This window comes from Tiliqua scincoides, chromosome 3 (genome assembly GCF_035046505.1).
Source record: "Tiliqua scincoides isolate rTilSci1 chromosome 3, rTilSci1.hap2, whole genome shotgun sequence".
Lineage (NCBI taxonomy): Eukaryota > Metazoa > Chordata > Lepidosauria > Squamata > Scincidae > Tiliqua > Tiliqua scincoides.
The window spans coordinates 170,512,891-170,534,321 of NC_089823.1; the positions used below are offsets into that span (position 1 = coordinate 170,512,891).

The following is a 21,431-nucleotide window of genomic DNA, read 5'->3' on the forward strand; positions in this document are numbered from 1 at the left end:
AGAAATGTAGCACAGTTAACTTCATTTAAATATATCGCTTATAAAAGACATTCTTCTTCAAAGTAAAACAATTTAAGGCAAGTCATGTTTTAGTTCTAAACTACTTGGCATTGTATTATCGAAGTTCTGAAAGACATTAGTAAGTATCTAATAGAAGCAATTTGATTAATTAACCTTTTAACTCCAAAGCATTTAAAGTTAACCTGGACATAGTGCAGCTTGCCAAATCTATGCAAATAGTGAAATATGAGATTTGCTCTTCTTAAGTCAAAAAGTCCTTTTCTCATAAAAAGGAAATATAATACCTGAAGGGCTTCATGGTCCTTTATCTTGCTTAAAGCACAGGGGTTATGGGAAGAAAAGGCTCTTCTACAGTTTCAAAATATCCTTAAGTGTCTACCACTGAGGCAATCAAGGATCTAAAAACCAGGTGTATCTTGGGTTGTAAATACAGGTGTGTGCCACTTTGCGACCTTCCAGCTTTGTGCCAGAATAGCATAACCGACGACCACATGTGGTCACGTGGTTGTCAGGCACGCACACCCCAATCCTCTGAAAGTGAGGGAAGCTCTGTTCCTCACCCCTCCAGAGGGTTGTCTGAGCCACCTAAAGACAGCGCACGTCCACATGCTGCCTCTGGGAAGCTCAGATGATCCTCCAGAGGGGAGGGGAGCAGAGCATCCCCTTCCCTGCAGAGGGTTTGGATTGCGTCAAGCACCGCTTGACGACAGGGATTGCGGTCCCAATCCCTCTCTTTAAGTGGCGCACGACTGTACTTAATTTTATTATTGTTAGTATTAAGGGTTGCTATATCATACTATTCATTTTCCCCCTAAAATAGCCATTAAGTCTATGCTGTCTACAGCCTTCTGCTTGTCTAAGGGCCCTATCCTAAACAGTGCGCACTGGCTCACTTCTGGTGCGCACTGTTGCAAACATGCCGTAAAGCAAATTTGTAAGCCCTGCGTGCCAGAGCTAGCCCAGCACCAGTGGCACTGGACTACTGCTGGTGGAACATTGGTGCTCTGCCACTCCGCGGTCACCCAAACCATTGGATGGCGGTAAGGTAGGTGGGGGCATGGAGATGGTGGGGAGGAGACGTTCCGGGGCGGGGGAGGCAGAGAGAGGGCATGCTGGCGGATGGAGTGAAGCAGGACCAGTGGAGTTCAGCTCCACGGGATCCTGAGCTTAGTGTCGGGCTGTGTGTCCTGACAGATTCTATGGCAGTTCAAGGGCTACTGCAGAATTGAGTAGCCCCATTGCAGGTCAAATTCACTTGCCTGGGGGAAGGAGACAATAGTCCCCTTCCCCTGAGGAGCCGCTGGCAGGTACCCTGTTGTTGTTCACAGGATGCTGTGGCAGTCATTTTGGCACCACAGCAGTCCTGGCACCATGTGCAGCTCCAGATTGGGCTGTAAGATAGTAGACAGACAGATGTGAAAATACTGTGAAGTTGACGAGACTGCATAGCCTTCACATTGTATTACAGGTATAACCTAACTATCCGCAGATTTTTCACCCCTGGTTTTATCTCAACATGATAAGAAGGGCCCTTTAAATTAAAGGAAAAATGTCCATTAACAATAGCCTTGCTTACCATTGTAATGCAGGAAAGCAGGCAGAGAATGGTCAGTCAGTCAGTCAATCTCCAGGTGCAATCACTTAGTACAGCTTAGTTTTCACTCAGTGGCAAGTGACCCATCCCTTCCCCCATGTAAAAGAAAGCAATGTGGAAGTAATTATCATCTCTGCTTCATCTAAACCCAATTTTTGGCATCTGCGTGGGTTCTGGGAATGGAACTCTCGTGGATGCTGCATACGCTTTCAAGTTGACTAAATCATAGTCTTATGATTTAGAAAAGGAAAAGGCACCATACATTTAGTACAGGACCGATAGGAAGTGTGTGCTCACAGGTTGTTCCCTTAGAGTAGATTTAACTAGTCAAGACTCCATTTAACATGTGGACTTTGGTCTAAATCTCTGCTGTGATAAGTGTTGAGCAAGTACAATATATTGGTCAATGTCCATCACCAGTCAGGAACCTAAATGAAAATGTAAGTTCACTCTTATACAATGGTGTAAATGTTGAGGGTGATACAACCTAGTTTTATTTCCTGGATTACTGAAATTCTGTTTGTTGAAGATCTGCACCCAATGTGTGGTAAATATCTCCTTGCCATTTATGGCTTATCAAATGGTTACATGAACACAGTGACAAGTTACCATTAAGTAACTTATACCCATATGGAACAAAACAAGAACTCTGCTGGATCAGGCCAAAGGCCCATCTAGTCCATGATCCTGTTTCACTCAGTGGTCCATCAGTCGCCTCTGGGAAGCCTACATGCAGAAAATGAAGGCAAACTTTTGTTCTGCATTTCTTCCCTGCAACAAGTATTCATAGAATCACACAGTCAGTGACCTTAGAGATCATCTAGTCCAGCACCCTGCTCAGCACAGGTGACTACAGTATCCCTGCCAATGGCCATTCAGCCTCAGCTTGAAAACCTCCAGTGTGGGCAAGCCCACAACTGCATAAAGCAGGCTGTTCCCATACCGTACAGCTCTTATAATTACAAATTTCTTCCTCATAAGAACAACAGCCACTCTGGATCAGGTCATAGGCCCATCTAGTCCAGCTTCCTGTATCTCACAGTGGCCTACCAAATGCCCCAGATGTCCTCATGTCTATCCTAAATCTGTTTCCCTGTAGTTTCAATTCATTGGTTCTCAATTCTGCCTTCACGAGCCAAAGAGAACCTGTACTACTCTGTGACAGCCTTTCAGATACTTGAAAATAGCCATCACACTTTCTCTAAGTCTTCTCTTCTTCAGGCTAAACATACCAAGCTTCATAACCATTTCTTACAGGACTTGGTTTCTGTAAGAAACCTTGGTTTCTGTTCCAGAACCCTCCATATTCTTTGTTGTTGTTCTCTGAACCCACTCTAGCTTATCAATATCCTTCTTAAAACACAGAGCTCAACACTAGTGTCTTGAGCACTCACAATGTGAGGGAAAGGTGGAATATAAACAAAATAAAAATATATCCCAAGTGAGGTCTGACTTGTGCAGCATAGAGTGGAATTTCTACTTGATCTGAACTCTGTGCCTCTTCTAACGCAACCCAGTATGAATTATCTTTTCTGACAGATGCATCACACTACTGCCTCATGTTAAATTTATGGTCCACAAAGAGCCAGTCCTATCCTCAGCCAGCCCAGAGCATGCAATGTTGCTGATGGAGTATGCATTGTATGCTAATGCCAGACCTGCACAAGACAGGTAAGCAAAAAACTTTCACTTACCTCTCTGTAGGCTACCTAGTCTTCCAGTGAGACTCCTTGGACCCATACCAGAACTTTAGCTGGCATAGGTCCGACAAGAGCGAGGGGGCAGGTCCGGGTCAGGCAGATAGAATACTGCATGCAGTAGTGGTTATTTTTGACCCGCCACTTTCACTTCCTCAGTCAATTTGTAAACGCAGAACCTCCCAGTTTGTAATCTTTGAACCTCCCACTCTTAGCTCTTTCCAGCGGATGTCAGAATAGTTACCATCACAACCATCACTTGACTCATAAAAACCTTGATCATCTGTTTTAGGAAAGCACAGTCTGTGATTTCTTCTAGGCCTGGTCATCTACAGTAGACTTTCACCATGGTATTAATCTTATTGTTCTCTACTTTTATTCTTACCCAGAAACTTTCTATTTGGTTTCCATGGTCAGATTCCTGGATTTCCATGCAGGTATTCCCCTGCCTTTTTGTCTGGTCTGTTCCTTTTGAAGGAATTATACCCTTCAAGTCCTATATTCCTCACATAGGTCACACCCTTGCAAGGTTCTGTGATACCTTTGAATTGTATTTGCTGTCCCATATTAGGATTTCAAGTCCACCCTGTTTGTTTTGCATATGATAGTACATAGACATCAGAGACCATGGGTATCTCCTCTCAGAGGCAAACTGGAGGTAACATCCAGGTTCAGACATGACGACTAGTAGTTAATGATAGACCTGTCTTCTAATCCCCTCTAATCTTTTTGTTCTTTAATTTGTCTAATCCTTTTTTACAGTCATTACCATTTAGTGACCATCATCACATCCCATATCACTGAATCTCATAGGTTTATTATAGGATATGCTGGAGTACTTCCTTTTATCTATTCTAAATATTGCACTAATCAGTTCCATTGGTTGACACCCCCCCCCCCCCCACAATTCACCAAGGCGGGAAACCTGAAGTTGGCCTAGGAAGTGCTTTAACATTAGACTGTCAAGCCCACCACTCTTTTTGTCACAACCCACTGTTTTCAAGTATGTAAAATCTATTATAATGCAGTATAAATCGAGTATCATTACCGTTTCTGAAAGTATCACTGCTTCAGACTGTTGCAGAGAAATATCTGTGGATTTAAATTCTTTCTCAAATATCTCTTGATGCTTGCTGTTTCTCTTTTCTTTCTTCTTCTCCTTCTTATCTTTATCTGGGTCATCCTTGTCCAACTTATCTTGTGACCTAGAATGCATCTTCTTTGGCAGAAGGGGCTCAAGCACAAACCTGAAGCATATTCATATTTATTAAGACCACTAATATATTAATGACACATATTACATTCCCTACTTTGCAGCAACAACAGATGTTTAGCCCACCATTTCCTAAAAGGTGGAGTGATGGAGAGATGGAACAGCTGACATAATTGTGACTGTTTGGTGTTAACATTTGTGGCAGATCCTGTTATGGAACAGCACCAGATAATTCCTAATCGCATAGATTTATAACTATATGAATTGGCTATGCTTATTCACAATAACACTCACAAGTCAATACACTAACATTATCTGACTCCTACTTTAACAGGCCAATCCTATTAGGCTTTATTACTGGCAGAATGTGTGTTCCACCAGCGTTAACTGCCTTCTTGCAGTAGTGAAAGGCACTCCAACAGTGCATGGAGGTGCAAGCTGCCAGAGTGCCAGCAAGAAGCCCACAGCTGCAGCGGACACAGCAGCAGTAGTACCATCATGACCCACCAAGGCAGGCAAGTTGGTAGGGGAGGCAGAACGGAGTGGGGGAGGTGGAACTGGGGCAGGGAGGGCAGAATGATGTGGTGACGGGGGCAGGGTGTAACAGGGGCAAGGGATGGGTGAATCGGAAAGGAGTGGGTTTGGCAACAGCAGTGGCCACTGATCCATCCACCTTCCCAGATCCACATGCACCTGAGCCAGTGATTTCGCTAGCACATTTCTGAGAAGACCTCTCCATGCCTCCATGCCACAAGTGGAGGCTCACCTGCTCTCTTTACCCAGAGGATACCTCCACAACTGTCCCACGCATACACAACTCAGTGGTAGCCAATTTGGCATTGCTGCATAGGTGGCAGGGGAAAACTTAGGACTGAATTGTAAGTTTACATTATTTGATGTGTTTGCAGCTTATAACAGTTTAGACATACAAGCTTGGATAAAAAAACACTGTTTGTTTGCAAAAAGGCTCTTCAAGCCATGGAAGGGCTGTTTCCAACCTAGCAGAAGAGTACTGTATGAGAAAAGTGACCCTTCAAATGCAAAGACAGTATTGTGATATATTTTGCATATGTTACACAATTCCTAGGACATTGTGGACCCAATCCCGTCCAACTTCCCAGTGGTGATGCAGCTGCAATGCAGGCCCAAGGTAAGAGAACATTATTCCCTTGCCTTAAGGAGGCCTCTGTGGATATATCCGTCTCAGGATATAGCACATGCCCCATTGGCATGGCTGCATCAGTGCTGGAAAATTGAATAGGATCAGGCCCTGCACTCTAAAAAGTCTTCTACTAGTAATTTACACAAGAGTTCATGGGATAACAACACAGTATTATGCTTTCACTTTCTACATTTATAAATATACACAACTGCTTTATACTGATCAGACCATTATCCTATAAAGGTCAGTATTGTTCATAGTGATTGGCAGCATCTCTCCAGAATTTCAGATAAGGGTCTATCCCAGCCCTACCAACAGATGCCAGAGATTGAACAACAGGGATCAAATGTGCACATCTGTGGGCTGGGCAGAAATGGGTTAAAGAAACTTTGGGCGCAATGCTAACTGGTCGTTAGTAAGGCACGTTTGTGCCTCCTCGGAAGGAAGCCAAACCAGTGCTCCCAGAAGCACTGGCCTGCGGAGGCTGATGGAAGCCTCTGCACTCGGTTCCTCCCAGCACCTTGTGTTGGCTCAGATGAGCCAACGCAAGGATGAAAGGTAGGAGAGAGGGAGGCGTTCCTGGGTGGGAGGACGGGCAATGGGCGGCCTGTCCGGGGGTGGACAGGCCGGATCCCAACCCCCGTTCCTGGGGAGAATGGAGCAGCTTCAAGCCTCTCTGCTCTCCTTGAACTTGCACCACCTCTAGGGGTGGCACAAGTCTGAGGAGACCCATTGGGGCCAGCAGCCCTTACCCAGGGGTAAGCAGAAAAGTTTCCCCTTACGTCTGGCTAAACCATGTATGATCCCTATCCTGCACTGGATACAGCACAAGCCTTCTGGATTGCGCCCTTTGTTTCATATATTGCTGCACATGCATGCAGAAGTAGAGAGCACGTGGAAACATATTTGAAAAGTGGTTGTATACCTTGCTTCTAAAATACATACACATATTTTAAAAATCTGTACCCCACAATTTCTTCTCCCATTAAGGAGGTGCTTGAGACAGCTAAGACTGCCAAGTTAAAAAAAAAAAAGTAAAATCATTGAAATAATAATAAAAGAAATAAATCAAGTGTTTGATTGATTAAAGCAGAGATAAGCTGCTTACCCCCACCCCCCATCACAATCATACAGGCATATCTGTCACCACCACACCTTTTGTCAGTCACTTGTGTGGACAAAGGGAAAGGGAAAAGACAAGTAGAACACCAGCCTCGAGAAGAACCTTTTGGCCATGTGTTCTCCTTTAAAGTGTCCTCTTCAAACACACAAAATCTCAGCTGTCTATGTACAGTGCCCTTCTTCCATTCTGCAGAACAGCAATAAACAAAGATTGATCTGATTTCTGACTTCACATATCAGAAAGCCCTATATTCTGAAGCCATTTTTTAAAAAAAGTGAATTAACTGTGAATACAGTGAATTCACTGTAATTAACACGGGTCAAGAAGTGGAAGGATTCAGGAGCAATAACTGCCCAATCCTAACCTGCACTTGGAACAGGCAGGCTGGCTGGGTTGGAGGTGGCTGCGGTGCAACTTGGGGCAAGGGGATATTTTTTCCCTTATGCCAAGCACTACCCCAGGCACTGCAATGGGGCTACTTGGATCTGAGCCAACTAAATTGCTGGTGCAGATCCAAGCAGTCTGGACTGAGGGGGATCAGGATCTGGCCTATGTGCCAGAGACAGGTTCCATACCACCAATCTGCCTGCCTTGCCCCCACACCAGAGCGCCCCGAAATACCCTCTCCCCACCCTCCCCAAACCCTTGCTCACCTCTGCCATGGCTTGCTCCCGTGCAGGGAGGTCAGTGTGTGTCCTTGCACCAGCCTCTCCAACTCAAATGGAGGCACAGATGTGCCTTATAGTACATTTGCAACACTCCTAGGCTGGCATAAGGTACTTAGGACCCATTCCTATCCAACTTTCCAGCACTGATGCAGCTGCCCCAATGGGGCATGCACTGCATCCTGAAGAGACAGGCTAGTCTCAGAGGCCTCCTCAAGGTAAGGGACCATTTGTTCCCTTATCTCAGGTCTCCATTGCAGCTGTACAAGTGCTAGAAAGTTGAATAGGATTGTTCTCTTACACTGGCCCAGCATGATCTTTGGATCGTGCTCTACAGGCGCAATCCTAAAGGGCCCTTGGGCTGGCAGAAGTCCCTTTCAGCAGCCCAGGAGGGTTGCAAATGTGCCATAAAGCACGTTTGCGCCTCCATTTGAGTTGTGGAGGCTGGTGCAAGGATATGCGCTGGCTTCCCCATTCTGCTATGGATCCCGGTACAGGTGAGTTTTCGCCAGCCTTTCTAGTCCAGTGCAGGGGTCTGAGGGGGCATGGGGAGGGCCGGAAGGAGGCATTTTGGGATGGGGGGAGGGCAGGCAGTGGGCGGTCCATGGGATGATGGGGAGTGGGAGGCGGGGCCAGGATCTGGCACTTATGCTGGATCTTAGCCCTATTCCAGGGCAGCCTGGGGCAGCTCCAGGCTGCTCGGATTTGTGTCATCTCTACAGATGGCCCATTGGGGCTGCTGCGGTGTTACTAGGGATAAGGGGAATTATTTCCCCTTACCCCAGGCTGGCCCACAGTCAGCCCCAAACTTGCACGGGATACAGCACAGGTTCGTTGGCCTGCCTGTTCCAGTGCAAGTTAGGATTGTGCAGTAAGTCTCGCATCTGAGGTGAATTTGATTGATTGGCCTCAAAACTTTTAATTTTGGTATTATTTTTATAAAAACAAAACAAGTGGCCAACAATGAGACTCCTCAGGCTTAGGATTTTTCACTGCCAAAATATAGATAACAGATTGGTCTTTAATCTGCCTGTAAATGTTAACATATGAAACCAAATAACCCAAAGGCCATGCAACATAGACATGTGTATGTATCTTAAGGGTGCTTGTGTTTTAGGTTCTCATAGCGTAGCCAGAGAGAGAGAGAGAGAGAGAGAGAGAGAGAGAGAGAGAGAGAGAGAGAGAGAGATTTTGGGTTTGAGAAGATGTTTCAAGGTCTATACTTACCCATCAGAGCCAGGTCTAGAAGGTGTACTGTCAGATGAGACGGAGGAAACTGATGCAATAGACAATGGCCTTGAAGATGAAGGCATTGTGAATGATCTAACCATAGACCTTGGACGACTGCCTCGCCTATCATCCACACTCAAGGGCTACAGAAAAGACCAAATATTATTATAGTGTTACTGGAGCACAACCAAACAAATACATGTACAAATACATGTTGGATGTAATATAAGACAACTTTATGAGTCCATTACCTTACAAAAATGCAAGTTTTTAAGGTCTCATTCATATACTTACATTCTTTCCAAATTGGACCTTCAGGAGTAAAGATATCTCAAGTTACATTTACTGCAATTTAGGCCGCAGTAACTATCATTCTGTGTCTCTTGACCTCTTTAAGATAGTCTTATGATGAAATTTACACATTCTGCATAGGAAGGAGGTAAACTGAGGTGGTGGAAATCTGTTCTACTTCAGATTGTAGGTGTGGGGATCACAGCTTAGAATGGTTTTCCATGTGCAAAACTTCACTGTGAGTCAGGGCATGGGAGAAAAAGCTTTGTTATTTTCTCATTTACTACATGCAGGCTTTTTAAAAAAACAAAACATAAGGGGGGGATTAAAAAATATGACTCTCCACCTGCTGTCTAAAATGAAACAGTCCAGAATTCTGCCACCTCACTCAGCATTATATGTAGATCAAGCAAGATTTGTCTAAAGAAAATAGTGCCTCAGGAAAATGTATACACACTTGATAGTGTTAAATTTATTATGCTATTATTCTCACATATACCAAAGATACTCGAGTATAAGTCAATCTCTGCCCTGACCCCTGAATGATCTGCAGATAAGGTGAGGAGATGGCTTACACTTGATTAATTGGCAGAAATTTCTCGCCTTATAGGTGGGTATCTATGAAGATATATTTCATGCATGCACTGCATATTATGTACAAAGAAGTGGATGCCTGACTCAGTCAGTCAGCTATTGAATTAGACCAAGTGCTCAAAATGTTCCCCATTGGTGTACAGGTGGTCTCGTTATTCATGAGGGTTCTGTTCTCAGAACTCACAATGATGGCAAAAAACGCACTAAAGCAAATCAATTTAAAAAACGAAGTCTCTTTGCTCTGGTGATTTAAAAACAGCCTTGCTCACCTTTTGAAATGCACACAGAGACAACCAGTCTCTCTGCAAGCACTTACGCTTCACTAGGAGGCAGCAATCCCTCCCTTCACCAGGAACCCCAGCAAGGGGGAAAGACCTGAGGAGGTGATAATCTCTGGTATTTAGCCTTTCACATGCTCAGGGGGAAGGGAGGAGTGAAGCCTGAAGAGAGAATGATTGATGGATTCTTGCATTATTAAACAACTGTTTAATAACAGTTAAACAGGAGAAGGCTGCTCCTGCAGAGGCCGGGAAGAGGACAAAGATGACGCTAGAAATGAAGAAGGAGATCATCCAGAAGCACAATGGAGGCATGCGAGTGACAGACCTCGCCAGGGAGTATGGGAGGAATCCATCCACCATCGGGACCATCCTGAAGATGAGGGAGAAGATCCTTGTGACAGATGCAGCCAAGGGAGTCACCAGGATCATGAAGAACCGGCCAGCTGTTCTGGAGGAGGTGGAGAAGTTGCTGCTCATCTGGATGGAAGAGAAGCAGTGTGCAGGGGACACAGTGACTGAGGCTGTCATTTGTGAGAAGGCCAAGGCCTTGCATGCAGACCTCGTACAGCAAGAGCCAGGAACCTCAGCCGAGCCAGAAGTCTTCAAGGCAAGCAGAGGCTGGTTTGAAAGATTCAAAACCAGATCTGGAATCCACAGCATGGTCAGGCATGGAGAGGCTGCCAGTTCCGATGTTCCTGAGGCTACGCAGGACCAGGCCTCTTTGGAAGAGGAAGAATCATCAAGTGAGGAACAGCTGTCCTCCACGGAACTGAAGGACATCTGCCAACAGTGGAAAAACGTGCAGACTTATGCACAGCGGCACCACCCAGACAAGGCTCTGGCACATGACCTTGCGAACATGTTTGATACAAGGATCATGTCCTCTTTCAGAGAGTTGCTGAAAAGGCAGCTGAAGCAGCAGACCATGGAGAGGTTCGTCATGAAGAAGCAAAGAATGGAAGAGGAACCTGCTGCTTCTACCAGTGGTGCCCAGTTGCCTTCTTCCTCCTCCTCGTCCTCCTAGAAGCCTTGAAGCCAAGCCTTGAAGCCTTCTCCCAGTTGTCCAAGTTGTTAAGTTAAGGTAAGTTAGAGCAGTGATGCTGAGACTTGGGGGACAGAGGGGTCTGTCTCCAAGTTGTCTTTGGCTAACTGTAAACTGCTTCTGTCCTAGCTAGCCAGCCTGAGACCGTTCCTGCATGTGCCTTCTCCACGTTTGCCAGTGTCCCTGCCTACTCTACTGTGCCTTCTCCACGTTTGCCAGTGTCCCTGCCTACTCTACTGCGCCTTCCCAGTTGACCAGCGTTCGTGCCATCCCCAAAGAGACCCTCCGCAGCTCTGGGAACGTAAACGACTGCTGCTGTGATGTGGAGACAGTTCTGTCTGCCTCCAGTTTCCGGACTTAAAGGACTGGTCCTGTAGGTTGAGACACTTCAGCCTCACTTGGTAACCTTAAAATGTTTGTGTACAAGTGTCCCCTAGAGCCTTAGAGAGTCCTTTGGTGATTTTAAAAAGTTTCTGTATTGGTTTCTGTATGATGTCCCTGTTTACATGCCTTAAAAATGTACTTTCTGAAGAGTTTTGCACAGTCCAAGGACTGTTTGTGACTGTTTCTGTTCAGTTTCAGTGTTGAGCCTCAAGTCAGATGGTCCTGCCTCATGTTTGCTGATTTTTAAATGTTTTTCTGTCATGTTTAAAAAGTTGAAGTTTTGTGCTTGAAATTTTTGAAATCCTCAGTACAGTATGTATGCCTTTAAAGAGCACTTAATAAACACTTTGTAAACCAAATTTGACTTTGTTCTGACTTTTCTTGCCCATAGGAACGCATTAATTAAATTTCAATGCATTCCTATGGGAAAACGCAATTCGCAAAACGAAAAATTCGCATAACGAAAGGACTCGCAGAACGGATTAATTTCGTTATGCAAGGCACCACTGTACTCTCATCTCCAAGCTTCTTGTGAGTTGCTTTGTCATGTAATGATTTAATTGTATTAACTATATTAATTAAAAATTAGTCATAATGTAGTGATTTAATGTAAGTAAAAAACTGGTAGTGTGCTTTGACAATTTTAGTGCCTTGTCAGTGTGCCATGAGCTGAAAAATGTTGAAAATGGTTGCTGTATATAATTCAAATGAACAAAAATCTTATTAACACACAATTACAGTATTGTGGTACATAAAGCTGTGTCCACATCTAGGCTGCACAAAAGTATTTTGTTTTTAAATAAAAAGTATGTTTTTAAATAATTTTCTGAACATTTATTCAAGGTTTGTTTCCCATTAATTACTGGTATATGCACACAATAATTGAACTCTTCCAACAAAAGTAGGAATCCCATGCTGTTTGATCACAGGTAGATTTTCCACCCCATCAGCTACTAGGAAGCTGGTGCCACACAAGACAGTCAGAAGTGATAAAACACCATCAGTTCTGACAGGTCTTCACTGAAGATCAGTGCAATGGTGGGAGGATAACATCTGGACATAAACTTACTAGTCAATTTCTGTACAATGTTATTATCTGCTACAGAAACAAGTGACATATAAAAAGCATTTGTCAATATCTCTCTTCTCAAGGGAAGCATGTTATCTTTTAGAGCAGGGATGGCCAACTGGTGATTCCAGAAACAATTTTATCTGGCCCCCTGCTGACCCTATCAAAAAATGTTTTCGAATTGTAAGAAATAGTAATTTCATACTTTAATGTGACATCTGTGAGTATCCACACTCAGATGCCATGCTTTTCACACTGGCCTGCACGTCAAGCCCAGGATTGGGCTCTTATAAGGCATTAAAAAGTCATTTCCGGTTTTACAAAAAAACCCAAAAGTGACTTGTTTTCACTGTAAAGCTTAGTCTGAGCCCGGCTGTGGCAATGGAGGGATGTCCACGGCCTCTGCTAGGCTCAGAAGACCATCCAGAGGTGAGAGGAGCAAAGCTCCCTTCAACTCCAATGGGATGCACACCAGGGCATGCGCAGGGAGGAGCCCACGGACCTGACCCATGGGTAAGTGAATCTGTAGGTATGGGGGGGCCTGCCTGTACATCACAAGTCTGGGGCTTTGATTCCCACTTGTTATGTTACAAATGCATTGGTATGTCAGAGGGCTTTCTGGAACTTCAGTTTTAAAGAGACAGAATATTTTGCCTACAAATATTTTTTCTTTGAATCTGGAAGTAGAGAGACAGGCAATTGCTTAAGAGGGACTTAAACAATTTTTGGTTAGTTGCTTCCTTGTATAAAAAGCTACAGATCACATATCTTTGAAATGATAGTTGTGCATGTGTGTGCCATCTCTTTGCCTAGTTTGAGTTTCCATACAAGATTTATGTAGTTAATAAGCTTGAAAAATTTATTCATGTGGGACTAAATACACAACGTATGTCACTATGACAAAACACAGAAAGCAGTACTAGATTTGTGCACCCAAGATCTAGTTATATTTTTCAGCCCATGCATACTTTCTTCATGCTAAACTGTGAAAAGAGGAATAAATTACAGTTAAGTGTTTTCATGTTCTTAGTTTATTATTATTATTATTATTATTATTATTATTATTATTATTATACCACCCAAATAAATAGTCTTTCTATAGAGAAAATGGCCAACACTGATGGAGAAGCTTACCCCAACTGTCAGCACCCAGAACTTAAAAGAAACAGCAAAAGCTAATGTATCAGGCCTGGTACAGATAAAATGCTGGTTTCCCACAAACCATGGGTTACAAACTGGGATACAGCTTCAGTAGCATGTGCTTTCTTCTTTTCTCCTCCTTGGGAGCAATTTCCCTCTCCCTTCCCAGGAATTCTTGGATAATGTAAACAAGGTTGCATGGTTTCAACCTTGCAACCATGGTTCGAAAAACTAACTCCAAGCCATGTTTTCAATCTCTGGTTTATGAGCAACTTATGGTTTACATTAAGCCATTTTGTGTTGATGCATATGGAACACAAAAACATGCCATAACTCTAGGAAATGAAAAGCAAGGGAAGAAACACCTGGCATAAGGAACAAGAGAAGAGGAGGCTTCAAAGAGCAGAAAAGATAATAATCAATGCATTTAAATACAGTGGTCCTCCTTATCCAGAGGTTTGGTATTTGTGGATTTCAGTATCCACAGATGCTGAGCCCACAGCTGGAGGGCCTCAGAGTATCCGCAGGGGTCCTGGAACAGATCCCCCGCTAATATAAAGCCCGCTGTCTGGGGTGACACCCATTCAGTTTTTGCATTGACATTATCTTCTCTGCAGCTTGAGGTCTCCTTTTGTTCCTGTATTTGGTGCTTTCCCTTCTTCCCTTTCATTTGACACTTCATTTCATTTGACACACAATCACTGGGAGAAAATGGGAGACACATCTATAAACTTTGAGTACTTTCTTGTCTCTGGGAGTACTCTATAAATGCACTCTAAGAAGAAACAACCAAACAATGGTAACTTGTAATTTAAACATTATTTACAATAATCAGTAGTACTAGATCATAAGAACACAGGCAGTGGCATATAACCAAAAATAATCTTCCACAATACTGAATAAATAACTGCATGGGAGACGTTGTTGTTGTTGTTGTTTAAATTGTTTCCAGCCAAATTGATATCACTCTCCCTATTTTCAAAGAATGTTCTGACAAGGAAAATGGGACAAAGAGCAGACATGGTGTTACACTGTTGCCCCAAAGAAGCATCTAGGGTCTCGAGGCCAGCCATTTTCAACCGCTGTGCCGTGGCACACTGGTGTGCCGTGAATGGTCTCCAAGTGTGCCACGGGAATTTGGGAGAGGGTCATTTATCAATAGGACCATTGGGGGTGTGAGCCCCCATAGACAGCGCAGTGTGCCTTGTCAACTGTCAAAAAGCTGATGGTGTGCTTTGACCATTTTAGTGCCTTGCCAGTGTGCCGCGAGATGAAAAAGGTTGAAAATCACTGCTCTAGGCAATGGCAACTACAATTTTCACATCCCCAATTTAGAAGCCTCTTTGCAATGTTGACAGCTCCGGTAAATTGTCAAGCACATCCCCCACACACACACACGGCTCTGGCCACAGGCAGGAGGGGATCACTGGGTCATCACGTATCTCAATCAACCTTCAAATGGTTCCCTAGGAAGCCAAATTCCTCTGGTAAGAGAACAAGCTCCAGCAATTTACTTTAAAAGTTTATTAAAGCTGTTCCATGTTAGTAAGTAAGAGGAAATCCCAACAAGCCACAGGAGAGTTCCATACATTTTAAGGCAGACTGTATGTGAGATTACATACATTTTAAGGCAGCAGAAAACAACCGACTTATCTACTTACTACAGGTCTACATTCTCAGAGTCCCACCATCCAGGGTCGGTGTTCAAATGGACATTGAGCATCCCACTGCACTCCAATCATGAACCAACTTTTTCTGGGCTCACCTGTCCCCGTTATATAGTTCATCTCCTTTTATGTCCCATCCAGGCAATAGCTCTTAATTCAGCTGAGTCATGATCTGCCCCTTAGTACCACAGCACACAGCTCAGGTGTCTGGCAAAACTCCAAATGGACAGCCTGTTCTTTGTCCTTGTACCTCTGTGCTCCTGGTGGGTTACTCCCCTTGGCTCCCAGAGCAGTAGCTCTATGCACTGGTACCTAAATTGTCAGCTTCATTTTACTGGCAGGGCATTCTCTAACTCTACATCTACAGGCATGCTCTGGTATCCGTGGGGGTTCTGTTCCAGTACACCCCATGGTTAAGTGAACCACAGATAACTAGGGACATCCCCCATGCTCTGGAGGCAAGGATGGCTGGTCTCCTGTTGCCTCCAGAAGGTCTTCTGGGGCCTGCAGAGGCTGCTTGTGACTGCCCATGGCTGCCATGGGCCTCCAAATGATGGGAAATAGTGAAAAAATGTTACTTCCAGTTTTCAGTTGAAAACCAGAAGTGATTTTTAAATCTTTATAATGCAGTGTTTCTCAAACTGTGGATCAGGACCCACTAGGTGGGTCGTGAGCCCATTTCAGGTGGGTTGTCATTCATTTCAATATTTTATTTTTAATATATTAGACTTTGTGTGATGTGATGGTATGTGATTGCATTTGGGGAAATGTCACAGATTTGTACTTTCAACAGGTTACTATGAAGATGCTTTTAACAATGATAGTAAATGGGACTTACTCCTGGGTAAATGTGGGTAGGATTTCAGCCTAGGATTGTTAAAATTTTTCCTGATTGATGATGACACTTCTAGTCATGACATCACTTCTGGCGGGTTCTGACAGATTCTCATTCTAAAAAGTGGGTCCTGGTGCTGTGAGACCCACTGTTATAGGCATTGGGAGGTCCGGAGAAGCCCTGGATAGGTGCACGGCCTCTCCAGGCCTCAGAATACCCTCTGGAGGCGAGGGTAGCCCTTCTCTCCTTGCCTCCAGAGGGGATGCATGGGGGGCTCTGCAGACCCAATCTGCAGATATCTGAAATCACGGATACAAGATCTGCAGATATGGGAGGGCCCTTGTACTTCAAAGAGAGGAATAGTTTCACACTTTGTTACAACCCGGATCTTACAGGAAGGGCATCTCCGTATCGAGCACTGTATCTCCAACATTCATCTTCAAATATTTCCCTCTCACCCCTCAGAGAAGATGTAAGGGAGGGGAGAATAACCCACCTCTGTAACACATGCCAAAGGACAAACAGGGGTGTGCAGAAAAATCATGTCTTGATCTTTAAAAACTAAACCATCCAAAATTCAGATGCTGCCAGCAAAGTCACAATTGGTGGAAGTTGGCAGTTGGGTTGAAGTGAACCTCCCTAAGTTGAGGAGGGAATTGTCCATCTAGGCATGCATTATCTGAACCCAATTGCCTTTCAAGGACTCCTGATGCTTCAAAACAAATGGGCAGCCCAGTCCTGAACTGCCCGACATGGGGGGCTCCCACACCACCAAAATCACAACCGCAGGAGCCTGAGCACACTGGGCAGCTGCCAGTGGCTCCTCAGGGGAAGGAGACTTTTGTCCCCTACCCCTGGTTAAGAGAAGCAGTCCTGCAATGGGACTACTTGATTCTACAGCAACTCTTTAGCTGGTGCAGAATCAAGGAGTCTCGTCGCGGACCGCATGGCCCAACATGGGGCTCTGGATCCAGTGGAGCTTAGCTCTGCTGGTCCCCCCTCCTTCCTGCCCCACTCCCTTCCTGCCACACCCCTCCACTCACCCCGGAATGCCTCCTTTCCGCCTCCCCCCACCCTGTGCTTTGCACATAGCAAAGGACAATGGACCATGGGCCCAACACAGAAGCTGACTCAGTGTGTGCTTGTGCTGGGCTAGCTCCAGTGCTGGGCCTGTGAAAAGGCCTTATAGCACTTATTTGCGACAGTGAGCACCGGCAGTGACCTGACATGACAAGTTCAGGATTGGGCCCTGAATCTTCAGTTAAAGAATGAGAGCTGAATTGCACTGGCTTAATCGCCAAAGGTGAAATAAGCTGCGGGATGCAGCTGCTTCACTATCTTCCTGCATACCTGTTGGCAACCTTCAGTCTTGAAAGACTATGGTATCGCGCTCTGAATGGTGGTTCTGGAACAGCGTCTAGTGTGTCTGAAAAGGCCAATTCAGGAGTGACAACCCTTCCACACTGGGAACAAGTGCAGTCTGTCCCTGGTCTGTCTCCCTGGCTATGGGCCTTCCTTCTTTGCCTCTTTGCCTGTTGGCCAAGTGTCTCTTCAAACTGGGAAAGGCCATGCTGCACAGCCTGCCTCCAAACGGGCCGCTCAGAGGCCAGGGTTTCCCACCTGTTGAGGTCCACTCCTAAGGCCTTCAGATCCCTCTTGCAGATGTCCTTGTATCGCAGCTGTGGTCTATCTGTAGGGCGCTTTCCTTGCATGAGTTCTCCATAGAGGAGACCCTTTGGGATCCGGCCATCATCCATTCTCACCACATGACCGAGCCAACGCAGGCGTCTCTGTTTCAGCAGTGCATACATGCTAGGGATTCCAGCACGTTCCAGGACTGTGTTGTTTGGAACTTTGTCCTGCCAGGTGATGCCGAGGATGCGTCGGAGGCAGTGCATGTGGAAAGCGTTCAGTTTCCTCTCCTGTTGTGAGCGAAGAGTCCATGACTCGCTGCAGTACAGAAGTGTACTCAGGATGCAAGCTCTGTAGACCTGGATCTTGGTATGTTCTGTCAGCTTCTTGTTGGACCAGACTCTCTCTTCCTGCATAACAGCTCCTTAAAACTGTTGGGCTACAGGAGAGATTGGCAGCCAAACCTTGGGAGGGACTGACCCCTTAGGTTTGTATGTATGGGAGGGGAAGGAGGAGACAGTCTCTGATTATGTCCAACCTTTAATGTGTGTTCTCCTTCTCCCCCCCCCCCCCGAACTGAGCATAGGGTAAATGAGACAAGCATTCAAATGTCCTCCCATTCAAATATATTATATACAGACAGAATCCACACTCAAATGCACATCCAAATGTAAGTTCAAGTTGATAGCAAAGCAATAGAGATAGACCATATGCATCCAGATGTACATCTGGAAGTGGGTCCAAGTGCAGATGCCATCTATATGCACTGCACTATCAATGGAACATGCACTTGGATGCACAACCAAATGAACATTTCATTGAAAATGCATTGAAAATGCAGTGCAGGAAGACTACACACTGGGATGCTCCACCCCTACACAAATGGAAATTTTTTTTTCAGGCGCTCACACTTGTTAGAGTTATTTAACAAGATGCTTAACAAGATAGTCAGGAATCAGACTTGTACTTACCAGGTACATCATGGATCACCTACAGTTGCACAATCCTGAATTTTTTAAAGAAATGAATTAAAGCAACCTTACAGCTTCACTCTGATATCCCTTGGTATGTCCCTCTAACTTCAAAGTCTGGATGCTTCAAAAGGTGCCAGATGTCACTGGAGGATTTGATCTCATTTCCAAACTTGAAAAAGTACACACTACTTTGATTTTAAAGCAAAGAGATTCCACAATGAACTAAGCACCCTGGAAAACTTAGGGCCCAATCCTCTCCCACTTTCCAGGGCTGATGCAGCTGCACCAACCTGCAATGAGGGAGCAATCACAGAGACATCCTCAAAGTAGGGGAACATTTGTTCCCTTACCTTGGGGCTGCTGTAGCCAATGAAAATTTATGTCACAACAGGCTCTATGGTTTTTGCTACAAGAGACTAATGTGGCTACCCTCCTGGAATTTATAAAATGACCAGTTAAGTGCACCTATGTGTGAACCAGCCCACTGCTCATGCCTTAACACCCATATTTATGCGATGTCGAGCTTCTGCTTTGACTGATTTGCATGCACAGCTACGTTTTCCCTATTAAACAGAACTGAGAATGGGTTGACCAAATATGGTCCTCTGAACAAAGACCCCAATGATAATGCAAAATTTACGAGGAAACAAAGAGGATAATATTAGTGTACATTTTCCAAGCATCCTAAAACCAAAACCATTTTAGAAAATGACACATGCAGGACTACTTACAAGGGTTCGGATACCATACTGTTTTTCCACCTTTTCTTTCAGTTGCTTAAAACAGGCTTCCATCCTCTCATGAAATGGCCTCAGAGCTTCTGTTACTTTATCTCCGTGAATTCGGATACCTTCAGTCAGAAATGGAATCTGAAACATGGAATCATATTTTAATTACTGTTTCCAATCTTCAGTCAAAAGGCATAAAAAGATTTTTTAAAAGGGAATTTAGCCTAAACTAAATTAATCTGACATGTAATCAATCTATTGAACTCATTGCTACAAGATATGATGATGGAACCTGGTCTAAATGCCTTTAAAAGGGGATTGGACATCATGGAAGAAAACATCACAGGATACAAGTCATGATGAGTATATGCAAACTCCTGGTTCAAGAAGTAGGCGATACAAGGGAGTACAGCATACAGGCATTTTGTTGTCGGACGCCTCCCTGAGGTGTCTGGTGGGCCACTGTGAGATACAGGAAGTTGGACTAGATAGCCCTTTGGCCCTGGTTTCACAAAGTACATGGGTGAAACAATAATCACAGATGATACATTTCCAACTGAGTGTCCTTACCAGATGTCATGTTATCCTTCAAACAATACATTTCATCAAATACCAAAAAATCAAGTGATGAGACATGGAAGTCTCAATGTTCTTATGTAAACTGTAAAAATGAAGTCTTCTAAAACAATACCAGTTACTACTGTATAAGGTAATGTGCAATTTACAGTTAGCCTAAGTGGCTCGCAGAGAGAGAATAAAATTGTACACATTCTTGCGCAGTGGTTTTGTGATTCCAGACAACCTCATATTTACACTTGGTGCATGTCCTTGTGCAGTTGTGAGTATTGTAAAATAAATGGAGTCATCGTGTTTTGAGAAACGCAGCCAAATTCATCTGGATGAATAAATATTCCATTTATATTAAGTTCAAAAGAATACCAAGGCATTCTATGCATTCTATTAGCATGTTGATGAATGCTGACTCTCACGCTACACTAAGAACATAAGAACATAAGAACAGCCCCACTGGATCAGGCCATAGGCCCATCTAGTCCAGCTTCCTGTATCTCACAGCGGCCCACCAAATGCCCCAGGGAGCACACCAGATAATAAGAGACCTCATCCTGGTGCCCTCCCTTGCATCTGGCATTCTGACATAACCCATTTCTAAAATCAGGAGGTTGCGCATACACATCATGGCTTGTACCCCGTAATGGATTTTTCCTCCAGAAACTTGTCCAATCCCCTTTTAAAGGCGTCTAGGGTAGACGCCAGCACCACATCCTGTGGGAAGGAGTTCCACAGACCGACCACACGCTGAGTAAAGAAATATTTTCTTTTGTCTGTCCTAACCCGCCCAACACTCAATTTGAGTGGATGTCCCCTGGTTCTGGTATTATGTGAGAGTGTAAAGAGCATCTCCCTATCCACTCTGTCCATCCCCTGCATAATTTTGTATGTCTCAATCATGTCCCCCGTCAGGCGTCTCTTTTCTAGGCTGAAGAGGCCCAAACGCCGTAGCCTTTCCTCATAAGGAAGGTGTCCCAGCCCGGTAATCATCTTAGTCGCTCTCTTTTGCACCTTTTCCATTGCCACTATGTCTTTTTTGAGATGCGGCGACCAGAACTGGACACAATACTCCAGGTGTGGCCTTACCATCGATTTGTACAATGGCATTATAATACTAGCCGTTTTGTTCTCATTACCCTTCCTAATGATCCCAAGCATAGAATTGGCCTTCTTCACTGCCGCCGCACATTGGGTCGACACTTTCATCGACCTGTCCACAACCACCCCAAGATCTCTCTCCTGATCTGTCACAGACAGCTCAGAACCCATCAGCCTATATCTAAAGTTTTGATTTTTTGCCCCAATGTGCATGACTTTACACTTGCTGACATTGAAGCGCATCTGCCATTTTGCTGCCCATTCTGCCAGTCTGGAGAGATCCTTCTGGAGCTCCTCACAATCACTTCTGGTCTTCACCACTCGGAAAAGTTTGGTGTCATCTGCAAACTTAGCCACTTCACTGCTCAACCCTGTTTCCAGGTCATTTATGAAGAGGTTGAAAAGCACCGGTCCCAGGACA

At 44.6% G+C, this 21,431-nt stretch overlaps 1 protein-coding gene across 2 annotated transcripts in view; it reads right to left on the reverse strand.

The window, feature by feature from the left end:
• DOCK1 (dedicator of cytokinesis 1) overlaps positions 1-21,431 on the reverse strand; it is a 484,421-nt gene that overhangs the window by 23,991 nt on the left and 438,999 nt on the right. For both annotated transcript variants that reach the window (XM_066618882.1, XM_066618881.1), the window contains exons 47-49: positions 19,346-19,483; positions 8,703-8,848; positions 4,361-4,559 (exon numbers count right to left, since the gene is read on the reverse strand). In XM_066618882.1, the coding sequence (XP_066474979.1) occupies positions 4,361-4,559; positions 8,703-8,848; positions 19,346-19,483 (483 nt within the window). The remainder of the gene's footprint in view (positions 1-4,360; positions 4,560-8,702; positions 8,849-19,345; positions 19,484-21,431) is intronic.